Here is a 23,637-nt window from a genome sequence, read left to right on the forward strand (position 1 = left end):
AAACAAACAAAAAAGGCACATACAAGTGTCAATTCCCCTTCATGACCGTTACCTTGTTGTGGTGAAGGGGCTTGCGTATCACAATGAAGCGATCATCACCTCTGAGTGTGTTGGCAATGTTGCCACACCCCAGATGATAAGGCCGTAGCTTCATTATGATCAGACCAAAAGCGATCGGCTGGATAATTTTTCATAGAAAAAACAAATTTTTTTATTTTATTTTTTTAAGTTGTATGGGTGGGTTTTTAATACATAAAATAAAAAAATCATAATAAAGTCTCTTAATAGTTTATTAGAAATAATGCAGACAATTTAAAAAATCTCCATCAATTCCAATACAAAGCAAGTACAAAGCTCAGAACTAAATTATTCCAGGATGTCGTAATGGTTCGTTAATTCGACAATGGTTAATCAATTCGACACACGTCCCTGGATAGGGGACGTAAACTGATAGGAATAGTACTAGTTAAGACACCACTCATATAGGGTGTCACAGCACATTGCTCCGTGCACGCGCAGTGCCCCAACTTGGGAGTAAGAGGACCGACCAAGCTGCTTTTTCCATCACCCGGTTCCTAAAATCAATTCAGTTTGGTGTATCAGAGTTTGGTCTGTCACTGTGAAGACAGTCGAAGGTACACGGCCTAATTTTTTTTTCACAAAAGGCAATCCCACCCTGATATGGGACGTAACAGGGATTAAACTGATGAGAATAGTACTACAGAAAATAGCACACAGTAAATTGCACGGCGCAGACGCAGTGACCGTGGCGTAAATTCAAACAAAGGGTAGGGAGCCAGCGTTTTTTTAACCATTTCCCCGTTCGAAAAATCAATTTAATAAATGGACCCCAGATTGGGGACGTAACAGGGATTAAACTGATGAGAAGAGAGAACTACAGAAAATACCACTCATATCGGGTGTGACAGTAAATTGCATGGTGCAGACGCAGTGACCGTGGCATAAATTCAAACAAAGGGGAGGGAGCCAGCGTTTTTTTTAACCATCTCCCCGTTCGAAAAATCAATTTAATAAATGGACCCCAGATTGGGGACGTAACAGGGATTAAACTGATGAGAAGAGAGAACTACAGAAAATACCACTGATATCTGGTGTGACAGTAAATTGCACGGTGCAGACGCAGTGACCGTGGCGTGGATTCAAACAAAGGGGAGGGAGCCAGCGTTTTTTTAACCATCTCCCCGTTCGAAAAATCCATTTAATAAATGGACCCCTGATTGGGGACGTAACAGGGATTAAACTGATGAGAAGAGAGAACTACAGAAAATAGCACTCATATCGGGTGTGAGACTAAATTGCACGTCGCAGACGCAGTGACGATGGCGTGGATTCAAACAATGGGGAGGGAGACAGCGTTTTTTTAACCATCTCCCCGTTCAAAAAATCTATTTAATAAATGGACCCCTGAATGGGGACGTAACAGGGATTAAACTGATGAGAAGAGAGAACTACAGAAAATACTACTCATATCGGGTGAGACAGTAAATTGCATGGCGCAGACGCAGTGACCGTGGCGTGGATTCAAACAAAGGGGAGGGAGCCAGCATTTTTTTAACCATCTCCCCGTTCGAAAAATCAATTTAATAAATGAACCTTAGATTGGGGACGTAACAGGGATTAAACTGATGAGAAGAGAGAACTACAGAAAATACCACTCATATCGGATGGGACAGTAAATTGCACGGCACAGACGCAGTGACCGTGGATTCAAACAAAGGGGAGGGAGCCAGCGTTTTTCTAACCATTTTCCCGTTCGAAAAATCAATTCAATTCACCTTTCCGGGACCCTTGGTGTTGTACGTGGCTGGGTGGAGGAAGAAACCTTCAATGACATCAACGGGACATGGCTAGCTTGGTATCCAACCTTGTACAAATGGGGAGTTTGCGGTTGGGCAAATGGACTGTTTGCAGTGCATTAAAAGGGGAGTTTGGTCTGTCAATGTCTGTGAAGCGGGCGTAACCCTTACACTATCTGATCGATACAATATCATACCTGATCGTATACACACACTGGATGTTTTAAACCACGTTGTTCAAAAAGAAATTGGATTGTTAAGTGATTTATGCCCTTTATGGATTAAAATCCAACTCTGTGTCAACTATGTAATTTTCCATGGGAGTTTTGCCATGGATCCCTCTCCGGCATGCCACAGTCCAGGTGTTAGTCCCCTTGAAACAATTTTTCCATCACTACTTTGGCTAGAAAGAGTCCCTGTGGGTTTTAAAATTCGCCTGCCTATTGAAGTCTATGGCGGTTCGCCCGGTTCGCCCATTCGCGAACATTTGCAGAAATTCGCGTTCGCTGTTCGCGAACGGAAAATTTTATGTTTGCGACATCTCTAGTTGAGAACGTTTATGCCTTGCTTCAGGCTCTGATTGCACATCTATATGAAAGAATCTTCATATAAAAGAGAGGATAAAAAAAATATAAAAATTATATTATCCTTCAGGCGGACATAAAAAAAAAAGCCTCTAAGTCTTTTATCGAGTATCTTAATTTGATTTGTGCAAGCAGTAAAACAAAGGGACAATTGTATATGCAAAAATATATAATCGTTTATTATAAAAACAAAGAATATAAAAACAATACAACTGCAAAACAAATGGTGAAGTTATAAAATAACACCCAAAATGTACCACACGGTGGTGTTAACACCCCCCTATCCGATCAGCACAGTATGATTTATTGATTTATGACAACCAGTGTCATACTTTTAACAAACAGACTCATATACCAAGAGAAACTTAGGATCTTCTGTTATCAAACAGGCTATAACAATAAAACACGGATATACAGGAAAATAACTGTTTTCCCTTGACTCTGTTTTCCTATGACCAATCAAAAATATATGATATTAATATGATAAAATATTCAGCTCGGCAATCAGACTAAGGAAAATAACTTTCCAAGGGCTTAGTCCTCTTTTCAAATAATGTCAGATCTTCCATTAACAATATGCATCTTTGCTAAGAGAATAATCAGCATTATGGAGGCACCTAATACTATGTATTCCCATAGTATGGGAACTCTTGGCTATATACCGAGAGAAAAATCTTACAAGTAGTAAACAAAATATACGTTACCGGGTCAAAGGTAGACAGAGTTCAGATGGGACCAGTTCTGAAGAACTTTCCTAGTAATCCAAAAAGAATAATCCAAGTTTCTTCTGGTAAAGTTTTTCTTTTTGATTGAATGGATGGATCAAGGGATATATGGATCTTTATGGCTTTTTTGGATCTATATGGATCTCCCTTGCTACTCCGCACACGAGTAATTATTCCCCCCCTTATCTAAGATTCATCCCCTTTAGATTAGGGATTCCCAATCAGGTAAGGTGGGTGTATTTGCATGCTAATAACACCATGATGTCATATCAACTCCTAATATGGTATAGAACAAATAATGGAATAATATAATATTGTCCATTTGCCTCCAGATGGCACTGCGGTACTGTAGATGAACATCACAACTTTTAAGCATTAAAATTAAATATCTAATAATACGTTCTCATGACCTCGTTGACCTTTTAACATCCATCATTGAAGAAGATCTTTTCCTGACACTTTTAATTACCTATATCCTGGACTTGTTAGAGTTAGCTGTCTTCTCCTATTTTTTGAAATATAGGTTGACTTGATGAAAATTTTATATAGCGGCTTTAATGCTTGGCATCGGAACTTGTACATTTCACTTATCTACATCCATGAATAACTATTGTTTTGAAATAACATATACTCTTCTCAGAAATCCAATTAACATAAACTTACTTCAATGTTTCTGTACCTTCTAAATGATAAATACATGGTATAACATATATATATATATATATATATATATATATATATATATATATATCGATACATTGTTACACATTGATAACACATTATATGAATATATAATACAATATATTATTGATTAACATATGTTGTAAACTAAATATACCATACTAAAAACTAAATATACCATACAGAGATATATATATAATATAAATATGAATATATAAATTGAACCTCATACAGCAGGTGTGCCTCAAGGATATGAATCCTTATCAAGTCATTGCCTATCTATGAAGTAATCTTGTTCCCTCCAGACAGACATGTCTTAAGAAGTTGGTTCACTCCTCTAGATAGTCCCATATCTTTAGCAATAACTTTTAAATACAATGTCCGTTTATGTTCACAATTAATTTTACATAAACTGAACTTGCCATGAACTCCTCTTTGCTTCCTCAGCCACATAATAGAACTTTGGTTCAGGCTGATTTTATTCTTAAAGGCAATGAGATGAGCATACATTTTGATTATAATGTCATTAGATAATATTGTATACGTATGAAAATGCACAACAAAACCACTCGTGTCTTGTCGCCAGCACATTGTCTGAAGAACTGCCACGCCAGGGAACTCCTTGGAGCTGGCTTTAGTGTGCTCGGTCCCTTGCTGCGGTGGGCAGTAGCAGGCGTACTGTCTAGGGGACGGCAGCTCCACTTTTGCACCCTACTCCCTCTTCTGCTGTGCTGGTGGCTCTGTGCGACCACCGCCTCTTCCTCCAAACTACACAGTTCATTCACATGACGTTAATTCCATGTGGGGTTGAGGACCTCATCGTCCTCCACATTATCTTTCACTCAGTCTTCACCCCTGCCATCCTTGTCGATCTGCACACTTTCGAAAGCCTCAGCAGTGCGCACCTGTGTTTCGTCATCATACGAGACGTGCTGCGATCGTCCTCCCATGTACTCATCTTGAAACATAAGTGGTTGGGCATCGGTGCACTCAATCTCTTCTACTTCTGGGGCAGGGATAGCATGATGGCCCTGGGAAACCCTGCTAACAGAGTCTTTAAAAATCAGAAGAGACTGCTGCATAGGTGAGGTGAAAGACTGATCGGCTGCAGGTGCCAACTCTGATGTTTAAGCAGGAGACTGGGTGGGAGACAATGTGAGGGAACTGGAGGCACTGTCAGCAATCCAATCTACAGGGTGGGCCATTTATATGGATACACCTTAATAAAATGGGAATGGTTGGTGATATTAACTTCCTGTTTGTGGCACATTAGTATATGTGAGGTAGGAAACTTTTCAAGATGGGTGGTGACCATGGTGGCCATTTTGAAGTCGGCCATTTTGAATCCAACTTTTGTTTTTTCAATAGGAAGAGGGTCATGTGACACATCAAACTTATTGGGAATTTCACAAGAAAAACAATGGTGTGCTTGGTTTTAACGTAACTTTATTATTTCATGAGTTATTTACAAGTTTCTGACCACTTATAAAATGTGTTCAATGTGCTGCCCATTGTGTTGGATTGTCAATGCAACCCTCTTCTCCCACTTTTCACACACTGATAGCAACACCGCGGAGAAATGCTAGCACAGGCTTCCAGTATCCGTAGTTTAAGGTGCTGCACATCTCGTACCTTCACAGCATAGACAATTGCCTTCAGATGACCCCAAAGATAAAAGTCTAAGGGGGTCAGATCGGGAGACCTTGGGGGCCATTCAACTGGCCCACGACGACCAATCCACTTTCCAGAAAACTGTTCATCTAGGAATGCTCAGACCTGACACCCATAATGTGGTGGTGCACCATCTTGCTGGAAAAACTCAGGGAACGTGCCAGCTTCAGTGCATAAAGAGGGAAACACATCATCATGTAGCAATTTCGCATATCCAGTGGCCTTGAGGTTTCCATTGATGAAGAATGGCCCCACTATCTTTGTACCCCATATACCACACCATACCATCATTTTTTTTGTTCCAACAGTCTTGGAGGGATCTATCCAATGTGGGTTAGTGTCAGACCAATAGCAGTGGTTTTGTTTGATAACTTCACCATGCACATAAAAGTTTGCCTCATCACTGAACAAAATCTTCTGCGTAAACTGCGGGTCCTGTTCCAATTTTTGTTTTGCCCATTCTGCAAATTCAGTGCGCCGATCTGGGTCATCCTCGTTAAGATGCTGCAGTAGCTGGAGTTTGTAAGGGTGCCATTTGTGAGTAGCTAATATCCGCCGAAGGGATGTTCGACTAATGCCACTCTCCAGTGACATGCGGCGAGTGCTACGCTGTGGGCTCTTGCTGAATGAAGCTAGGACAGCCACTGATGTTTCTTCATTAGAGACAGATTTCATGCGTCCACATTTTGGCAAATCCAACACTGAACCAGTTTCACGAAACTTAGCAAGCAGTTTGCTAACTGTAGCATGGGAGATGGGTGGTCTCGTAGGGTGTCTTGCATTGAAATTTGCTGCAATGACCCGGTTACTGCGTTCACCAGACATCAACACCATTTCTATCCGCTCCTCACGTGTTAACCTCGGCGACATGTCAATGGCTGTAAACAAAGAGAAACTTGTAAAAAACTCATGAAAGAATAAAGTTACGTTAAAACCAAGCACACCATTGTTTTTCGTGTGAAATTCCCAATAAGTTTGATGTGTCACATGACCCTCTTCCTATTGAAAAAACAAAAGTTGGATTGAAAATGGCCGACTTCAAAATGGCCACCATGGTCACCACCCATCTTGAAAAGTTTCCCCCCTCACATATACTAATGTGCCACAAACAGGAAGTTAATATCACCAACCATTCCCATTTTATTAAGGTGTATCCATATAAATAACCCACCCTGTACTATCGCCTGTACTTGTTCTGGCCTCACCATTCATAGAGCCACATTAGGCCCGACCAAATACCGCTGCAGGTTCTGTCGCTTTCTCACACCGGAGGAAGGGGTTTCACTTGTGCGTGTAGCTGGCACAGATCAATCACGTCCTCTCCCTGCAACAGGAGCTCATCCAGCAGCACCACGACCTGCGCCACGTCCCTTATTTGACGCTCTCCTCATATTTCTCAAATTTAGGATCTTGCCCTAAATGGGTGTTTTATCAATAGCAGAATAGAACGACAGTATGTAAAGGGTGTATCTCACACGTACAGATGCAGACTAGGCCACAAATAAAGATTTCTGCCTAAAATGGGTGTTTTATTAATATCAGAATAGAACCACAGTATGTAAAGGGTGTATCTCACACGTATGCAGCAAAATTGCAAATGCAAAATGCTAAATTACGTTTTTTGCCCAAAATGGCTGTTTTATTAATAGTAGAATAGAACCACAGTATCTAAAGGGTGTATCTCACAATGACATATGCAGCAAAGGCTGCAAAATAAACATTTTTGCCCAAAATGGTAGTTTTTCAAATAGCAGAATAGAACCAAAGTATCAAAAGTGTGTATCTCACACATACAGATGCAGACTAGGCCGCAATTAATGATTTTTGCCCGAAATGGGTGTTTTATTAATAACAGAATAGAACAACAGTATGTAAAGGGTGTATCTCACAATGACATATGCAGCAAAGGCTGCAAAATAAACATTTTTGCCCAAAATGGTAGTTTTTCAAATAGCAGAATAGAACCAAAGTATCAAAAGTGTGTATCTCACGCGTATAGATGCAGACTAGGCTGCAATGAAAGATTTTTGCCCAAAATGGGTGTTTTATTAATAGTAGAATAGAACCACAGTATCTAAAGGGTGTATCTCACAATGACATATGCAGCAAAGGCTGCAAAATAAAAAAATTTGCCCAAAATGGTAGTTTTTCAAATAGCAGAATAGAACCACAGTATCTAAAGTGTGTATCTCACACGTATGGATGCAGACTAGGCCGCAATGAAATATTTTTGCCCAAAATGGGTGTTTTATTAATAGCAGAATAGAACCACAGTATGTAAAGGGTGTATCTCACACGTACAGATGCAAACTAGGCTGCAATTAAAGATTTTTGCCCAAAATGGGTGTTTTATTAAAATCAGAGTAGAACCACATATAGATGCAAACTAGGCCGCAATTAAAGATTTGTGCCCGAAATGGGTGTTTTATTAATAGCAGAATAGAACCACAGTATCTAAAGGGTGTATCTCACAATGACATATGCAGCAAATACTGCAAAATAAATTTTTTTGCCCAAAATGGTAGTTTTTCAAATAGCAGAATAGAACCACAGTATCTAAAGTGTGTATCTAACGCGTATAGATGCAGACTAGGCTGCAATGAAAAATGTTTGCCCGAAATGGGTGTTTTATTAATAGCAGAATAGAACCACAGTATCTAAAGGGTGTATCTAACAATGACATATGCAGCAAAGGCTGCAAAATAAAAAAAATTGCCCAAAATGGTAGTTTTTCAAATAGCAGAATAGAACCAAAGTATCAAAAGTGTGTATCTCACACGTATAGATGCAGACTAGGCCGCAATGAAAGATTTTTGCCCAAAATGGGTGTTTTCTTAATAGTAGAATAGAACCACAGTATCTAAAGGGTGTATCTCACATGTACAGATGCAAACTAGGCTGCAATTAAAGATTTTTGCCCAAAATGGGGGTTTTATTAAAATCAGAGTAGAACCACATACAGATGCAAGCTAGGCCGCAAATAAAGATTTTTGCCCAAAATGGGTGTTTTATTAATAGCAGAATAGAACCACAGTATGTAAAGGTTGTATCTCACACGTATGCAGCAAAATTGCAAATGCAAAATGCAAAATTACGTTTTTTGCCCAAAATGGGTGTTTTATTAATAGTAGAATAGAACCACAGTATCTAAAGGGTGTATCTCACAATGACATATGCAGCAAAGGCTGCAAAATTAAAATTTTTGCCCAAAATGGTAGTTTTTCAAATAGCAGAATAGAACCACAGTATCTAAAGTGTGTATCTCACACGTACAGATGCAGACTAGGCCGCAATTAAAGATTTTTGCCTGAAATGGGTGTTTTATTAATAGCAGAATAGAACCACAGTATCTAAAGGGTGTGTCTCACAATGACATATGCAGCAAAGGCTGCAAAATAAAAAAGTTTGCCCAAAATGGTAGTTTTTCAAATAGCAGAATAGAACCACAGTATCTAAAGTGTGTATCTCACGCGTATAGATGCAGACTAGGCCGCAATGAAAGATTTTTGCCCAAAACGGGTGTTTTATTAAAATCGGAGTAGAACCACTGTATCTAAAGGGTGTATCTCACACGTACAGATGCAAACTAGGCCGCAATTAAAGATTTTTTGCCCAAATTGGGTGTTTTTCTAATAACAGAATAGAACCACAGTATCTAAATGGTGTATCTCACAATGACATATACAGCATAGGCTGCAAAATTAAGTTTTTTGCCCAAAATGGGTGTATTTTTAATAACAGAATATGACAGCAGTATATAACGCTTGAATTTCACATGTACAGATGCAGCAAGGGTTGTAAAATTGTATATTTTGCCCAAAATTTGTGTTTTTTAAAACCCAGAAGATTATAGCTGTATTTTTAGCTTAAATTGCACACTGACTAATGCGGCAGAGGCCCAAAATGAAGGTTATTGCCAAAAATGGGTGTTTTTTCAAAGCCAAAAAATTATTAAAGTATTTCAAACTTGTTTTTAAAAATCACAGCTGCAGCAAGGGCTGAAATATTAAGTATTTTGCCCAAAAAGTGTAATTTTTTTATTAACAGAATATGACAGCTGTATATAATGCTTGAATTTCACACATGCAGATGCAGCAAGGGCAAAGATGGTTAGTATGGGCTGTTCCACTGTCTCCTTCAACTGTTTGTTGTATATGGGTCAGTATTTTGTTACACGTTCTGTGCTCCTGCACACTCTGTGCTGACCTCCCTGCAACATTATTGCAATGAATGATTGATTCATGACATGTGGTCTGTTACATAGTTGGGTATATACATGTATTGTTATTATTATATCACATCAGTTTAGGTGTGCAACTTCATGACCCAGCCCAGTATTACCATATGTATTTACAGTGTGAGGATTGATGGTGGCTCTGTTTTGTACTTGTCACATTATCCTCCTGCATCACTACCACTATATGTAATCGCATTGTTGTACTATTGATGTATTTTCCTCTATTTAACTAATAAAGATTGAGTTATAATATATGTGTGAGACTTTATGGGTGTTCTGTTGAATCAACACACATATTATCCTATTTGCAAGCCAATTTTTGGTTGTACAACTAAATCTATGTACAAACCGGATTCCAAAAAAGTTGGGACACTAAACAAATTGTGAATAAAAACTGAATGCAATGATGTGGAGATGGCAAATGTCAATATTTTATTTGTAATAGAACGTAGATGACAGATCAAACGTTTAATCCGAGTAAATGTATCATTTTAAAGGAAAAATACGTTGATTCCAATTTTCACGGTGTCAACAAATCCCAAAAAAGTTGGGACAAGTAGCAATAAGAGGCTGGAAAAAGTAAATTTGAGCATAACGAAGAGCTGGAAGACCAATTAACACTAATTAGGTCAATTGGCAACATGATTGGGTATAAAAAGAGCTTCTCAGAGTGGCAGTGTCTCTCAGAAGCCAAGATGGGTAGAGGATCACCAATTCCCACAATGATGCGCAGAAAGATAGTGGAGCAATATCAGAAAGGTGTTAAACAGCGAAAAATTGCAAAGACTTTGCATCTATCATCATCAACTGTGCATAACATCATCCGAAGATTCAGAGAATCTGGAACAATCTCTGTGCGTAAGGGTCAAGGCCGTAAAACATACTGGATGCCCGTGATCTCCGGGCCCTTAAACGACACTGCACCACAAACAGGAATGCTACTGTAAAGGAAATCACAGAATGGGCTCAGGAATACTTCCAGAAACCATTGTCAGTGAACACAATCCACCGTGCCATCCGCCGTTGCCAGCTGAAACTCTACAGTGCAAAGAAGAAGCCATTTCTAAGCAAGATCCACAAGCTCAGGCGTTTTCACTGGGCCAGGGATCATTTAAAATGGAGTGTGGCAAAATGGAAGACTGTTCTGTGGTCAGACGAGTCACGATTCGAAGTTCTTTTTGGAAATCTGGGACGCCATGTTATCCGGACCGAAGTGGACAAGGACAACCCAAGTTGTTATCAACGCTCAGTTCAGAAGCCTGCATCTCTGATGGTATGGGGTTGCATGAGTGCGTGTGGCATGTGCAGCTTGCATGTCTGGAAATGCACCATCAATGCAGAAAAATATATTCAGGTTCTAGAACAACATATGCTCCCATCCAGACGTCATCTCTTTCAGGGAAGACCCTGCATTTTTCAACAAGATAATGCTAGACCACATTCTGCATCAATCACAACATCATGGCTGCGTAGGAGAAGGATCCGGGTACTGAAATGGCCAGTCTGCAATCCAGATCTTTCACCTATAGAGAACATTTGGCGCATCATAAAGAGGAAGGTGCAACAAAGAAGGCCCAAGACGATTGAACAGTTAGAGGCCTGTATTATACAAGAATGGGAGAGCATTCCTATTTCTAAACTTGAGAAACTGGTCTCCTCGGTCCCCAGATGTCTGTTGAGTGTTGTAAGAAGAAGGGGAGATGCCACACAGTGGTGAAAATGGCCTTGTCCCAACCTTTTGGGGATTTGTTGACACCATGAAATTCTGATTCAACATATTTTTGCCTTAAAATGGTACAAACTTTTGTTCCGTGATTTATGTTCTATTCTGAATAAAATATTAGAAGTTGGCACATCCACATCATTGCATTCAGTTTTTATTCACGATTTGTATAGTGTCCCTACTTTTTTGGAATCCGGTTTGTAGATCGCTGAGTTCAATTGGAGTTCTGATTAAAGATTCTGTTCTATTCTCTCCCTCACAGAAGCAGCATTCTCTCCCTACACTAATCAGAGCAGAGTGATGTGCAGCCATATGTGACTCCAGCTTATATAGAGGCTGGGTCACATGCTGCACTGGCCAATCACAGCCATGCCATTAGTAGGCATGGCTGTGATGGCTTCTAAGGTCACACAGTTAAACGCTTGTTAATTGGTTTGTTGATTTAAAAAAGCGCTAAGAAATCGCCGAACACCAAACCCGAACCTGAATTTTTACTGAAATGTTCGGGTTCGGGGTCCAAAAATCCTAAAATTCGGTACAAACCCTAACTCTAGTTGTTACCTCTTGGTTCCTGGCCTCGGCTTGTGTTGACTTGGATTTAGTATTTTCCTGTGTCCCTGCGTTCCTCCTGGCTTGGACCTTGGCTCCCTTGATTCTGGTTACGGTAGTTTTCTTCTTCCTTAGGCCCCTACACGTATTTAAGCTAGGGACTGCCACCCAGCTTTACACCGTCGGTTAGGACGGACCGTGCAAGTAGGCAGGGATAGAGGTGCGGGTGGAGTTCAGGGCTATACTTATCCCTACCGAACATGACACTGGGCTTTATAATATATCACTGCACCGCAGAACTGCAATTAGGCCCACATTTTGGAATATTTTTACACAAAAGTCTTTTCAACAGTTAAGTGCAACAATGAAAGGCAAATATATTTGTATTTTGCCAGCAATACGCGGCAAACTGGGCTGTAAAATATCTCACTGCACTGCTGAATGGCAATTAAGCCCAATTTTTTTTCTATTTTTACACAAAAGGCTTTTCAACAGATAAGTGCAACGATTAAAGCCGAATATACACTGCCTGTCCCCCCAAAAAAAGTTGCCACCATAAAAAATGGGGTTAATGTCTGGACTCTGTGGTGGCTAATCCATGTGTGAAAATGATGTCGCATGCTCCCTGAACCACTCTTTCACAATTTGAGCCCGATGAATCCTGGGATTGTCATCTTGGAATATGCCTGGGCCATCAGGGAAGAACAAATCCATTGATGGAATAACCTGGTCATTCAGTAGCTGACCTCATTCTTGGAGCACATAATGTTGCTGAAAATAGACCTGACCAACTGCAGCAACCCCAGATCATAGCACTGACCCCACAGGCTTGTACAGTAGGCACTAGGCATGATGGGTGCATCATTTCATCTGCCTCTCTTCTTACCCTGATGCGCCCATAACTCTGGAATAAGGTAAATCTTGACTCATCAGACCATATGACCTTCTTCCATTGCTCCAGAGTCCAGTCTTTATGCTCCCTAGCAAATTGAAGCCTTTTTTTCTGGTTTGCCTCACTGATTAGTGGTTTTCTTACGGCTACACAGCTTTTCAGTCCTAATCCCTTGAGTTCCCTTTGCATTGTGCATGTGGAAATGCTCTTATTTTCACTATTAAACATAGCCCTGAGTTCTACTGTTTTTCTTCGATTTGATTTCACCAAACATTTAAGTGATCGCCAATCACGATCATTCAAGATTTTTTTTCGGCCACATTTCTTCCTCCAATACGATGGGTCCCCACTATCCTTCCAGTTTTTAATAATGCGTTGGACAGTTCTTAACCCAATTTTAGTAGTTTCTGCAATCTCCTTAGTTGTTTTCTCTGCTTGATGCATGCCAATGACTTCACCCTTCTCAAACAGACTAACATCTTTTCCATGACCACAGGATGGGTCTTTTGACGTGGTTGTTTAAGAAATGAAAAGCAACTCATTGAACCAGTTGGGGTTAAATAACTTATTACCAGCAGAAAGATAATCACCCATGCAGTAATTATACAATAGGAGGCTCATAACTATTTGCTTAGTTAAAACCTGGACAGGCAGTGTATTTGTATTTCGCCAGTAATACATGACAAACTGGGCTGTAAAATATCTCACTGCACCACTGAACGGCAATTAGGCCCTAATTTTTTAAAAAAATTTAAAACATTTTCTATTTTTACACAAAAGGCTTTTTAACAGATAAATGCACCACAGAACGGCAATTAGGCCCTAATTGTTTTCTATTTTTACACAAAAGGCTTTTCAACAGATAAGTGCAACGATGAAAGGTGAATATCTTTGTATTTTGCCAGTAATACACGGCTGTAAAATATCTCACTGCACTGCTGAACAGCAACCCTGTCAATGCCTGTATCAAGCAGCACTTACACCCTAATAAGAACGGTTTGTTGGAATTGCAGAGCTGTATAATGGCAATTTGGATCCCCAGTCAGTGCAGCAAGGTGTAATTGGATTGTTTCTATTACCCAGGCTGTCACCTCCCCGACTGAACCCTGTTCAACAGAAATGCTGTGGAATGATTACTCCATATCCTTTCCCTACACCTTGAATAATCTTTCCCTGCACTTGTAAATCTTTTTTTTTTTAATCACAATTATGTTTTTTCTATCACTGTCCCTAGCGCCTGCAGACACGGCTCTTTCTGCACTAAGTACGCTGGTGAATGGCAGAATCTAAGATGGCTGCCGTATTTATAGGGCTGTGACATCACAGGGCTGGCTGGCTGCTGATTGGCTGCATGCATGTCAGTATGGGTGATTCCGCCTTCCCAGAGTCCTTTTCTCCATGTCCTCACACGTGCAGCAGCCATTTTAGGAAAAATGCGATTCGTTACCACGAAGCACGAGGAAATTCGCATTCGGTGCAAATCAAATTTTTCCCAAAATTTGTAACGAATTCCACTTCATGAACTTCGATTCGCTCATCTCTAGTAACAAGTACAGTGTTTTAAACAACAAAAAATAGGTTTGTCACAGTAACCGACAACTATTATATATCCCTGTGACAGTGGCAAGTACAGATTTTTTTCAACAAAAAAAAAATAGGTAGGTTTCACAGATCGAATTAACTGGCTGAATAACTTTTATATATTCCTGTGATTGCCGCAAGTACAGTGTTTTTTTAACCATTAAAATTATAAAATTTCCCTGTGTCGGTGGCAAGTACAGTGTTTTTTTTTTAATCAATAGATTTTTATTGAAAGGTATATTATAAAAGGTACAATTAACAGGTTATGCACACTGGTCAATAATAATGATAATACATACAAAGTAAGAAAAATAATAATACAAACGAAGTAAATAATAAAAACACAAATAGGTACCGTCGATGTTTACATCCAAATGTACAGACAAAATTTGCACCGTGAGCGATGAGGCGGAACATCTATCACATCTCCCCTTATATAACCTAGCATATGCATATTATATTTTTTTTACCACAAATCTGGTACGAGAAAAATGATAGATCTGATTCAGATTGCTGGTTGGTCCAGGACCCCCATGATCTTTGTATCCTTAGACGCTGAAAAAGCGTTTGACAGAGTGCACTGGGGGTTCCTGGACCAGACCCTTAGGAAATTCGGATTTGATGGTCACTTTTTGCAAGCTATATTAGGGCTTTACACAGCGCCTAGCGCAAATGTCTTGGCTTCGGGTTTCCTATCCGCCCCTTTTACAATATCCAATGGGACTAGGCAGGGGTGCCCGCTGTCTCCCCTGATATTCGCACTGATAATGGAACCCTTGGCAGAGAAAATGCGTAACTGCACGCGGATATCGGGGATCTCAGTGGGGGAACATTCGCACTGCATAGGATTATATGCCGACGATGTCATTTTGTCGTTAGCAAACCCTCTGAGCTCATTGCCTGCAGCACTAGAAATATTGGATCAGTATTCAAACGTATCTTACTATAAGTTAAATGTTAGTAAAACAAATGTGCTCCCCATTAATGTACCCGCCAGTCTACTTCAAGACCTTGGCGATAAATACCCCTTCAATTGGACATCTGAATCGATTAGATATTTAGGGGTGGAGTTAACCAGCTCATTAACGGGTATGATTTCGCTTAACTACAAATTACTAAGATCGGAACTGCAAAAAGATTACTCCAAATATGGCAAAGTGTTACTTTCATGGATAGCTAAAATTAATTTAGTAAAGATGATGGTGCTCCCAAAGATCTTGTACATATTCGGATGTATCCCATTAAAAATCCCTAGAGCTCACATAAAAAAGTTGCAGGACGACATGCTAGGGTTCATTTGGGGAGGTACCCGTCCTAGAATTAGCAAACATGTGTTATTCCCAGCTCTTAGTAAGGGGGGCTTGGGGGTCCCTGACCTCCACAGGTACTATATGGCCAACTTACTAGACCAATCTATGGAATGGTGGTCTCTGACCTCAGCACACAAATGGTTAACTATTGAGGAGGTCTATGTTAAAAGGAGATCTTTAAAATCACTGTTGGCGGCATATTTATTAAAACCTTTAACTTACCCCTTACCATTAGATACGATGCAAGCTTCCACATTTGCTTGGGCCCATATATTTAAAAATAAAACGCCCTTCCCTATTGAGAAGAAGCATTTTCCCTTATCAGTCATTGAGTACCACATCCCCACGCTCCAAATTACAGGATGGCTGAACTGCGGAATAGGGAGTATATTTGAGAATTCTGTCCTACGCTCCTTTGAGTCCTTGCATAATATCTTTAAATTACCAAACTCTGTATTTTACCAATATCTTCAGATTCGCCATTTTCTTTCACCTCTCACCTTAGACAAAAAGGTAATCACGGGAGACTCTCTTATCAAGATTCTCGGTGTGGATGCCCATTCCCATTCCAGCCTATCTTTTTGGTACTCTTTTATGCAATCCTCAGAAGGAGAGTGTAAGAAGCCCTTCATGTCTAGATGGGAGGCTGAAATGGGGAAAGAATTCACATTAAAGGAATGGAATGATGCGCTATACTGGTCTATCAAATCCTCGAAATGCATAAACCATGCTGAGCAGAATAGAAAAATCCAATTAAGATGGTATCTCACCCCCAATAGAATAGCTCATTCCAATCCAGAATATTCACCTATGTGTTGGAGAGGGTGTGGACAGCCGGGTACGCCGTATCATATGTGGTGGAATTGCATAGCCTTAACTCATTTCTGGGACTCAATATCAAAAATACTAGAAGAGGTAACAGGGATTAAGGGAATTTTGTCCTCAGAGCTGGCGATTCTTAGTATCTGTCTAGGGGATCTACCTAATGATAGCAGAAATATAGTAGCCAAGATTCTTTCAGCCGCAAAAACAGTGCTCGCCAGTGGAAGGGTCTTCAGTCTCTATCAACTAGTGAAGCCATTGGGCTGGTTAACTATCATATGCAGTGCGAATTCACCTTTGCCTCCTCTATGAAAAATAGAATTACAACACATAACGCATGGTTACTATGGTTATCCAGCGTTTATGCGGCCCCACTTCCTCACTACTTGCTCAAGTACAGTGTTTTTTTAAACAATAAAATAGGTCGTTCTTACCGACCCAATTACCGGCTGGATAACTATTATATATCTCTGTGACAGTGGCAAGTACAGTGTTTTAAAAAACAAAAATAGGTAGGTCACTCCGACCAAATGAACCAGCTGATTAACTATTATATTTCCCTGTGATGGTGGCAAGTACATTGTTTTTTCATCTAAGAAAATAAGTAGGCTACACTGACCCAATCAACCGGCTTTTTTGCCCATATAAGACGCACTGGCCCATAAGACGCACCTAGGTTTTAGAGGAGGATAATAAGAAAAATATATTTTCCATTACACCTCAGGTCAGACCAGCAATCAGACTCCCAATGTTAATCAGACCTCAGCTCAAAGCCCCAATTAGAACCCCAATGTTAATCAGACCACAGATCAGACCCCGAATGCCTCAGATCAACCGCCCATGTTAGACATCAGCCCCCCATGTCAGCCATCATGCCCCCATGTCACCCATCAGCCCCCCATGTCAGCCATCAGCCCCCATCCATCATCCCCCCATTGTCAGCCATCATGCCCCCATGTTAGCCATCATGCCCCCCCCATGTCAGCCATCAGCGCAAATAAATAAAATAACTTACCTCTCCTGCTCCTGGATGCCGCCGCTCCTCACCACCAGTGCTCTCTCTCTTCTTCCTGTTTCTCGGCTTTCAGCTGTAAAGGCTGCGCACAGTGAGGTCACATGGTGCGCAGCCCTGCACAGCAAACAGCCGAGCGGAGGACCAGGAAGCGGTGAGTACAGATCCTTCACCGCTTCTCGGTCCTCCGGTACTAATGAAGAGCTTCCAAAATGGAAGTGCTTCATTATTATTCGCCCCACTTTAGTATTTAGTATTCGCCCCACTTTGGGGGGAAATAAAACTGAGTCTTATGGGGCAAAAAATACGGTATATATCCCTGTGACGGTGGTAAGTACAGTGTTTTTTTAAACCAAGAAAATAGGTAGGTCGACCGAATTAATGGGCTGAAAAACTATTATATTACCCTGTGATGTTAACAAGTACAGTGTTTTCATTTTTAATGTAATCAGTTTCTGAGGAGGTAAGTTCTAGACTTGACAGAGGAGAATCAATGAATGTCGTATATCTGAACTTCTCCAAAGCATTTGACACTGTACCGCATGAAAGGTTAGTATATAAAATGACAATGCTTGGACTGGGAGAAAATTCTCTGTATGTGGGTAAGTAACTGGCTCAGTGTTAAAAAAAACTGAGGGTGGCTATTAATGGTACACACACAGATTGGGTCACTGTCACTAGTGGAGTACCTCAGGGGACTGTATTGGGCCCTATTCTCCAATATATTTATTAATGATCTTGTAGAAGGCTTGCACAGTAAAATATAAATTTTTGCATCTGACACTAAACTGTGTAAAGTAATTAACATGAAAGAGGACAGTATACTGCTACAGAGGGATCTGGATAGATTGGAGGCTTGGGCAGAGAAGTGGCATATGAGGTTTAACACTGACAAATGTAAGGTTATGCACATGGGAAGGAATAATGCAAGTCACCGGTACATACTAAATGGTAAAACACTGGGTAACACTGACATGGAAAAGAACTTAGGAATTTTGGCGAACAGCAACCTAAGCTGTAGAAACCAGAGTCAGGCAGTTGCTGCCAAGGCCAATAAGATAATGGGTTGCATCAAAAAGGGCATAGATGACCGTGATGAGAACATAGTCCTACCTCTTTACAAATCACTAGTCAGACCACACATGAAGTACTGTGTACAGTTCTGGGCTCCTGTGAACAAAGCAGACATAGCAGAGCTGGAGAGGGTTCAGAGGAGGGCAACTAAAGTAATAACTGGACTGGAGGGACTACAGTACCCTGAATGATTATCAAAATTAGGGTTATTCACTTTAGAAAGAAGACGACTGAGGGGAGATCTAATAACTATGTATAAATATATCAGGGGTCAGTACAGAGATCTCTCCCATCATCTATTTATCCCCAGGACTGTGACTGTGACAAGGGGACATCCTCTGCATCTGGATGAAAGAAGGTTTGTACACAAACATAGAAAAGGATTCTTTACGGTAAGAGCAGTGAGACTATGGAACTCTCTGCCTGAGGAGGTGGTGATGGTGAGTTCACTAAAAGAGTTCACTAAAAGGGAGTTTTTCTGATTGCCTGATTGGAGTCGGGAAGGAATTTTTTTCCCCCTTAAGTGGGGAAAATTGGTTTCTACCTCATAGGTTTTATTTTTTACCTTCCTCTGGATCAACTTGCAGCATAACAGGCCGAACTGGATGGACAGATGTCTTTTTTTGGCCTTATAAACTATGTTACTATAAAATAGGTTGATCACACTGGCCCAATTAATTGGCTGAATAACTGTTACATATCCCTGTGACGGTGGCAAGTACAGTGTTTTAAACAACAAAAATAGATTGGTCACACTGACTCAATTAATCGGCTGAATAACTATTATATATACACCTGTGACAGTGGCAGGTACAGTGTTTTTTCAACCAAAAAAATAGGTAGGTTTAAATGACCCATTTAACCGGCTGAATAACTATTATATATCCCTGTGACGGTGCCAAGTGCAGTGTTTTTCAACAAAAAAATTTGGTAGGTCACAGCGACCCAATTTACCGGCTGAATAACTATTAGATAACCCTGTGATGGTGGCAAGTACAATGTTTTGAATAACAAAAATAGGTAGGTCTCACCGACCCAATAAAACAGCTGAATAACTATTATATATCCTTGTGACCCTGTCAAATACAGTGTTTTAAACAACAAAAATAGGTAGGTCACACCGACCCAATTAACCTGCGGAATAACTATTATATATCCCTATGACAGTGGCAAGTACAGTGTTTTTTCAACTATTGAAATAGGTAGGTCTCATAGACCCAATTAACCTGCTGAATAACTATTATATATCCCTGTGACAGTGGCAGGTACAGTGTTTTTTCAACCAATAAAATAGGTACTGTAGGTCACACCTACCTAATTAACTGGCTGAAGAACTATTATATATCCATGTGACTGTGGCAAGTACAGTTTTTTTCAACCAATAAAATAGGTAGGTTACACCAACCTAATTAACCAGCTGTATAACTATTATATATCCCTGTGATGGTGGCAAGTACAGTGTTTTAAACAAAAATAGGTAGGTCGCACCGACCAAATTAACCGGCTGAATATCTAATATATATCCCTGTGACGGTGGCAGGTATAGCGTTTTAAACAACAAAAATAGGTAGGTCACACCGACCCATCTACCCGCCTGAATAACTATTGTATATCCCTGTGACAGTGGCAAGTAAAGGTTTTTTCACCCCCCAAAAAATAGCTATGTCTCACCCAACAATTAACAGTCCGATTAACTATTATATTTTCCTGTCACTGGTGCAAAGGTGTAGGATTGCACCGAAAAAAATGCCAACAGTTCACCCTCTGACTGAACAGCACAATTAAGTATGGTATTTCTGTCTCACTGGTGGAAAGGAGCTGTATTGCACTGATCAATAATGCCGACAGGTCACCAGCACACTTTTAAAAAATAAAATAAAGCCTAACACTCTCCCTGCCTGCAGCAGCGTCCTGTCCCTACACTAGTTAGAGCAGTATGGCGACGCACCATGTGATTTATGCATGCATGGTCACATGGTGCATCCCGGCCAATCACAGCCATGCCAATACTAGGCATGACTGTGATGGCTTCCATCTGCCCACAGTTTAAACGGTTGTTGACTGGCTGCGTTGCACCCTTAAACAAGCTTTTTTTAAAAGTATTAACAACGAACACGGACACGGATTTTGACGCCAAAATCTGTGTTTGGGTTTGGTACATAGACACCAAAATATCAGGTACGGCCCCAAATGTGGCGGTCTGGGTTTGCTTATCACTACAAGTCAATAGTACATACTAAATGGTAAAACACTGGGTAAGGCTGCAAGCACATGACCATATCTATTTTGCACTCCGCAGACCGTGGATCCACAAAACAGGGATATTGGCCATCCGGGTCATGCACTATTGTAAAAATGCCTATTCTTGTCTGCAAAATAGAAAAGAATAGGACATTTTCCTATTTCCTATTATGTTTTTTGCGGTACATCGGTATGGACATGGTGTACTGAAGGGAGATCCAATAACTGTGTATAAATATTTCAGAGGTCAATACAGAGATATCTCCATAATCTACACCATATTTATACTCAGGACTGTGACGAGGGGACATACTCTACTTTTAGAGGAAGGAACATTTCTCCATAAACATAAGAGGATTCTTTACTGTATGAGCAGCATCATAGTAGACTGGATGTACATATGTCTTTTTTCAGCCTTACAAACTATGTCATTATGATTATTTGTGACTTTTTAAGACATTGATTTTACTAATAACTGGTGTGAACTAACTAATAAATCTGGATTCTGGACCTATATAAATTGTGTTTTTTTTTTTGTTTGTTTTTTCAATTGCAGGTTGACAAACTAGCTAGTCTGTATAATATTCACTTGCGTACTGGCTGTTTCTGCAACACTGGGGCCTGCCAAAAGCATTTGGGAATAAGCAACACTGAAGTAATAAACAACTTACAGGTTAGATAAGTGAATGTGTAATAAGTGATGTTAATGGGGTTGTCCGAGTTACATAAAAACTCAGGCAACCCTTGTAAATGGCTTAAAATAAATGAATCAATACTCAACAGTTTTTTCCTTGTTTCTTCAAATGATGGGCCCTGGTGCTTCTGCTACTGATATCTCCTTCTTGGTTGCAGTGGTGACGTGTGCATGGAACATTACCACACTCGTTAGCTTCAGGCCAGTAATTGGCTGTAACAGTGACCTGAGTGCACAGAACATAACTGCTGCAGCCACAAAAAGTTTATATAACTCGTACCACCCCTTTAAAGGGCTTGTCCGAGTTATGAAAAAAATATATAGCACTGTAAATCTGATGGTCAGCAATATATAACTAAGCTAAGCAAGTTTTAGGCAACAAAAAAAATATCCTCATTTCCCTAGTTCTATTCTGGCCCTTTATTTACCTGCAATAACAACAATCTCTGATGTTTTCCTCATGAATATTTGTGATCACCAAAAAAGACTTCCCCTCCTCCTGTTCTGCAAAGGGGGTCACTAGTGGGTACCACAGGGGTCAGTATTGAGCCCTATTCTCTTCAATATATTTATTAATGATCTTGTAGAAGGCTTGCACAGTAAAATATCATTTTTTGCAGATGACACTAAACTGTGTTAAGTAATTGACACAGAAGAAGACAGTATACTGATACAGATGGATCTGGATAGATTGGAGGCTTGGGCAGAGAAGTGGCATATGAGGTTTAACACTGACAAATGTAAGGTTATGCACATGGGAAGGAATAATGCAAGTCACCAGTACATACTAAATGGTAAAACACTGGGTAACACTGACATGGAAAAGAACTTAGGAATTTTGGTGAACAGCAACCTAAGCTGTAGAAACCAGAGTCAGGCAGTTGCTGCCAAGGCCAATAAGATAATGGGTTGCATCAAAAAGGGCATAGATGACCGTGATGAGAACATAGTCCTACCACTTTACAAATCATTAGTCAGACCACACATGGAGTACTATGTACAGTTCTGGGCTCCAGCGTTTAGAGTGCAGGGATAGACATGTGAAGGCGCTAGGGACAGCTATTGGAAAAATTATTGTGTAAAAAAAAAAGACAGAAAAAATATTTATAAGTGCAGGGAAAGGATAGGGAGGAATCATTTCACAGCATCTTAGTGCAGGGAGAGACATCAGAAGGCGCTAGGGACATTGATAAAAAATGTGATTTACAAGTGCAGGGAATGATTATTTGGGGATCCATATAGTCATTAGAAAGCTCTGTCATTCAAGCTTATGTCTTAGTATCTTATTCAGTACTACAAGAAAAATATATACGCATTTCACTTCTGCAGTTATTTCTGTTGAAAGCGTATAGGGACGTATTTCAATAACAAAGAAAAATATATACACACTGCACTGTTGCAGTTATTCCTGGTGAAAGCGTATAGGGGCTTATTTCAGTCCAACAATAAAAATATATACGCACTGCACTGTTGCAGTTATTTCTGGTGAAGGCATATAGAGGCGTATTACAGTAAAAAAATAAATATATATTCTCAGTGCATTTCTGCTGTTATTTCTGGTGAAAGCGTATAGAGGCGTATTACAGTAAAAAAATAAAAATATATTCTCAGTGCATTTCTACAGTTAACTCTGGTGAAAGTGTAACACCCCAGAGTTGGGTTACTAAACGCTTTTACACCGCTACAATCTGCTAAGAGCATTAATATGGTCATTTGATGTGATTTACCTCATGTCATTCACAACTGTGCAGATGAAACCATTTTAAATGTGATATTTTCCTTGTAATGTTTCAGTTCTACCAGCAGGTGGCAGCATCTTTGGTAGGAGTAGTTTTAATGTTATGGCCATTCAGAATGGAACGTTCCTGTTCTGTTCTGCCCCCCTGCTTAAGGGAAGTGGAGTTTCCCACATCCTGCAGCAAGGGAGGAGAAAACCAGTTAGAGCCAGTTCTAGCTGTCCCTGCATGGGGAAGGCTGTGTGTGTAGGAGCTCCCAGATATAGGGATCCAAAGCCAGGATCTTGT

The 23,637-nt window shown here is 40.2% G+C and overlaps 1 protein-coding gene across 3 annotated transcripts in view; it reads left to right on the forward strand.

Annotated features, from left to right (window-relative positions):
• The window catches only part of MOCOS (molybdenum cofactor sulfurase), a 1,795,153-nt gene that overhangs the window by 1,043,444 nt on the left and 728,072 nt on the right, over window positions 1-23,637 (forward strand). For all 3 annotated transcript variants that reach the window (XM_040432351.1, XM_040432352.1, XM_040432353.1), the window contains exon 7: window positions 21,476-21,592. In XM_040432351.1, the coding sequence (XP_040288285.1) occupies window positions 21,476-21,592 (117 nt within the window). The remainder of the gene's footprint in view (window positions 1-21,475; window positions 21,593-23,637) is intronic.

This window comes from Bufo bufo, chromosome 5 (genome assembly GCF_905171765.1).
Source record: "Bufo bufo chromosome 5, aBufBuf1.1, whole genome shotgun sequence".
NCBI classification, from domain to species: domain Eukaryota; kingdom Metazoa; phylum Chordata; class Amphibia; order Anura; family Bufonidae; genus Bufo; species Bufo bufo.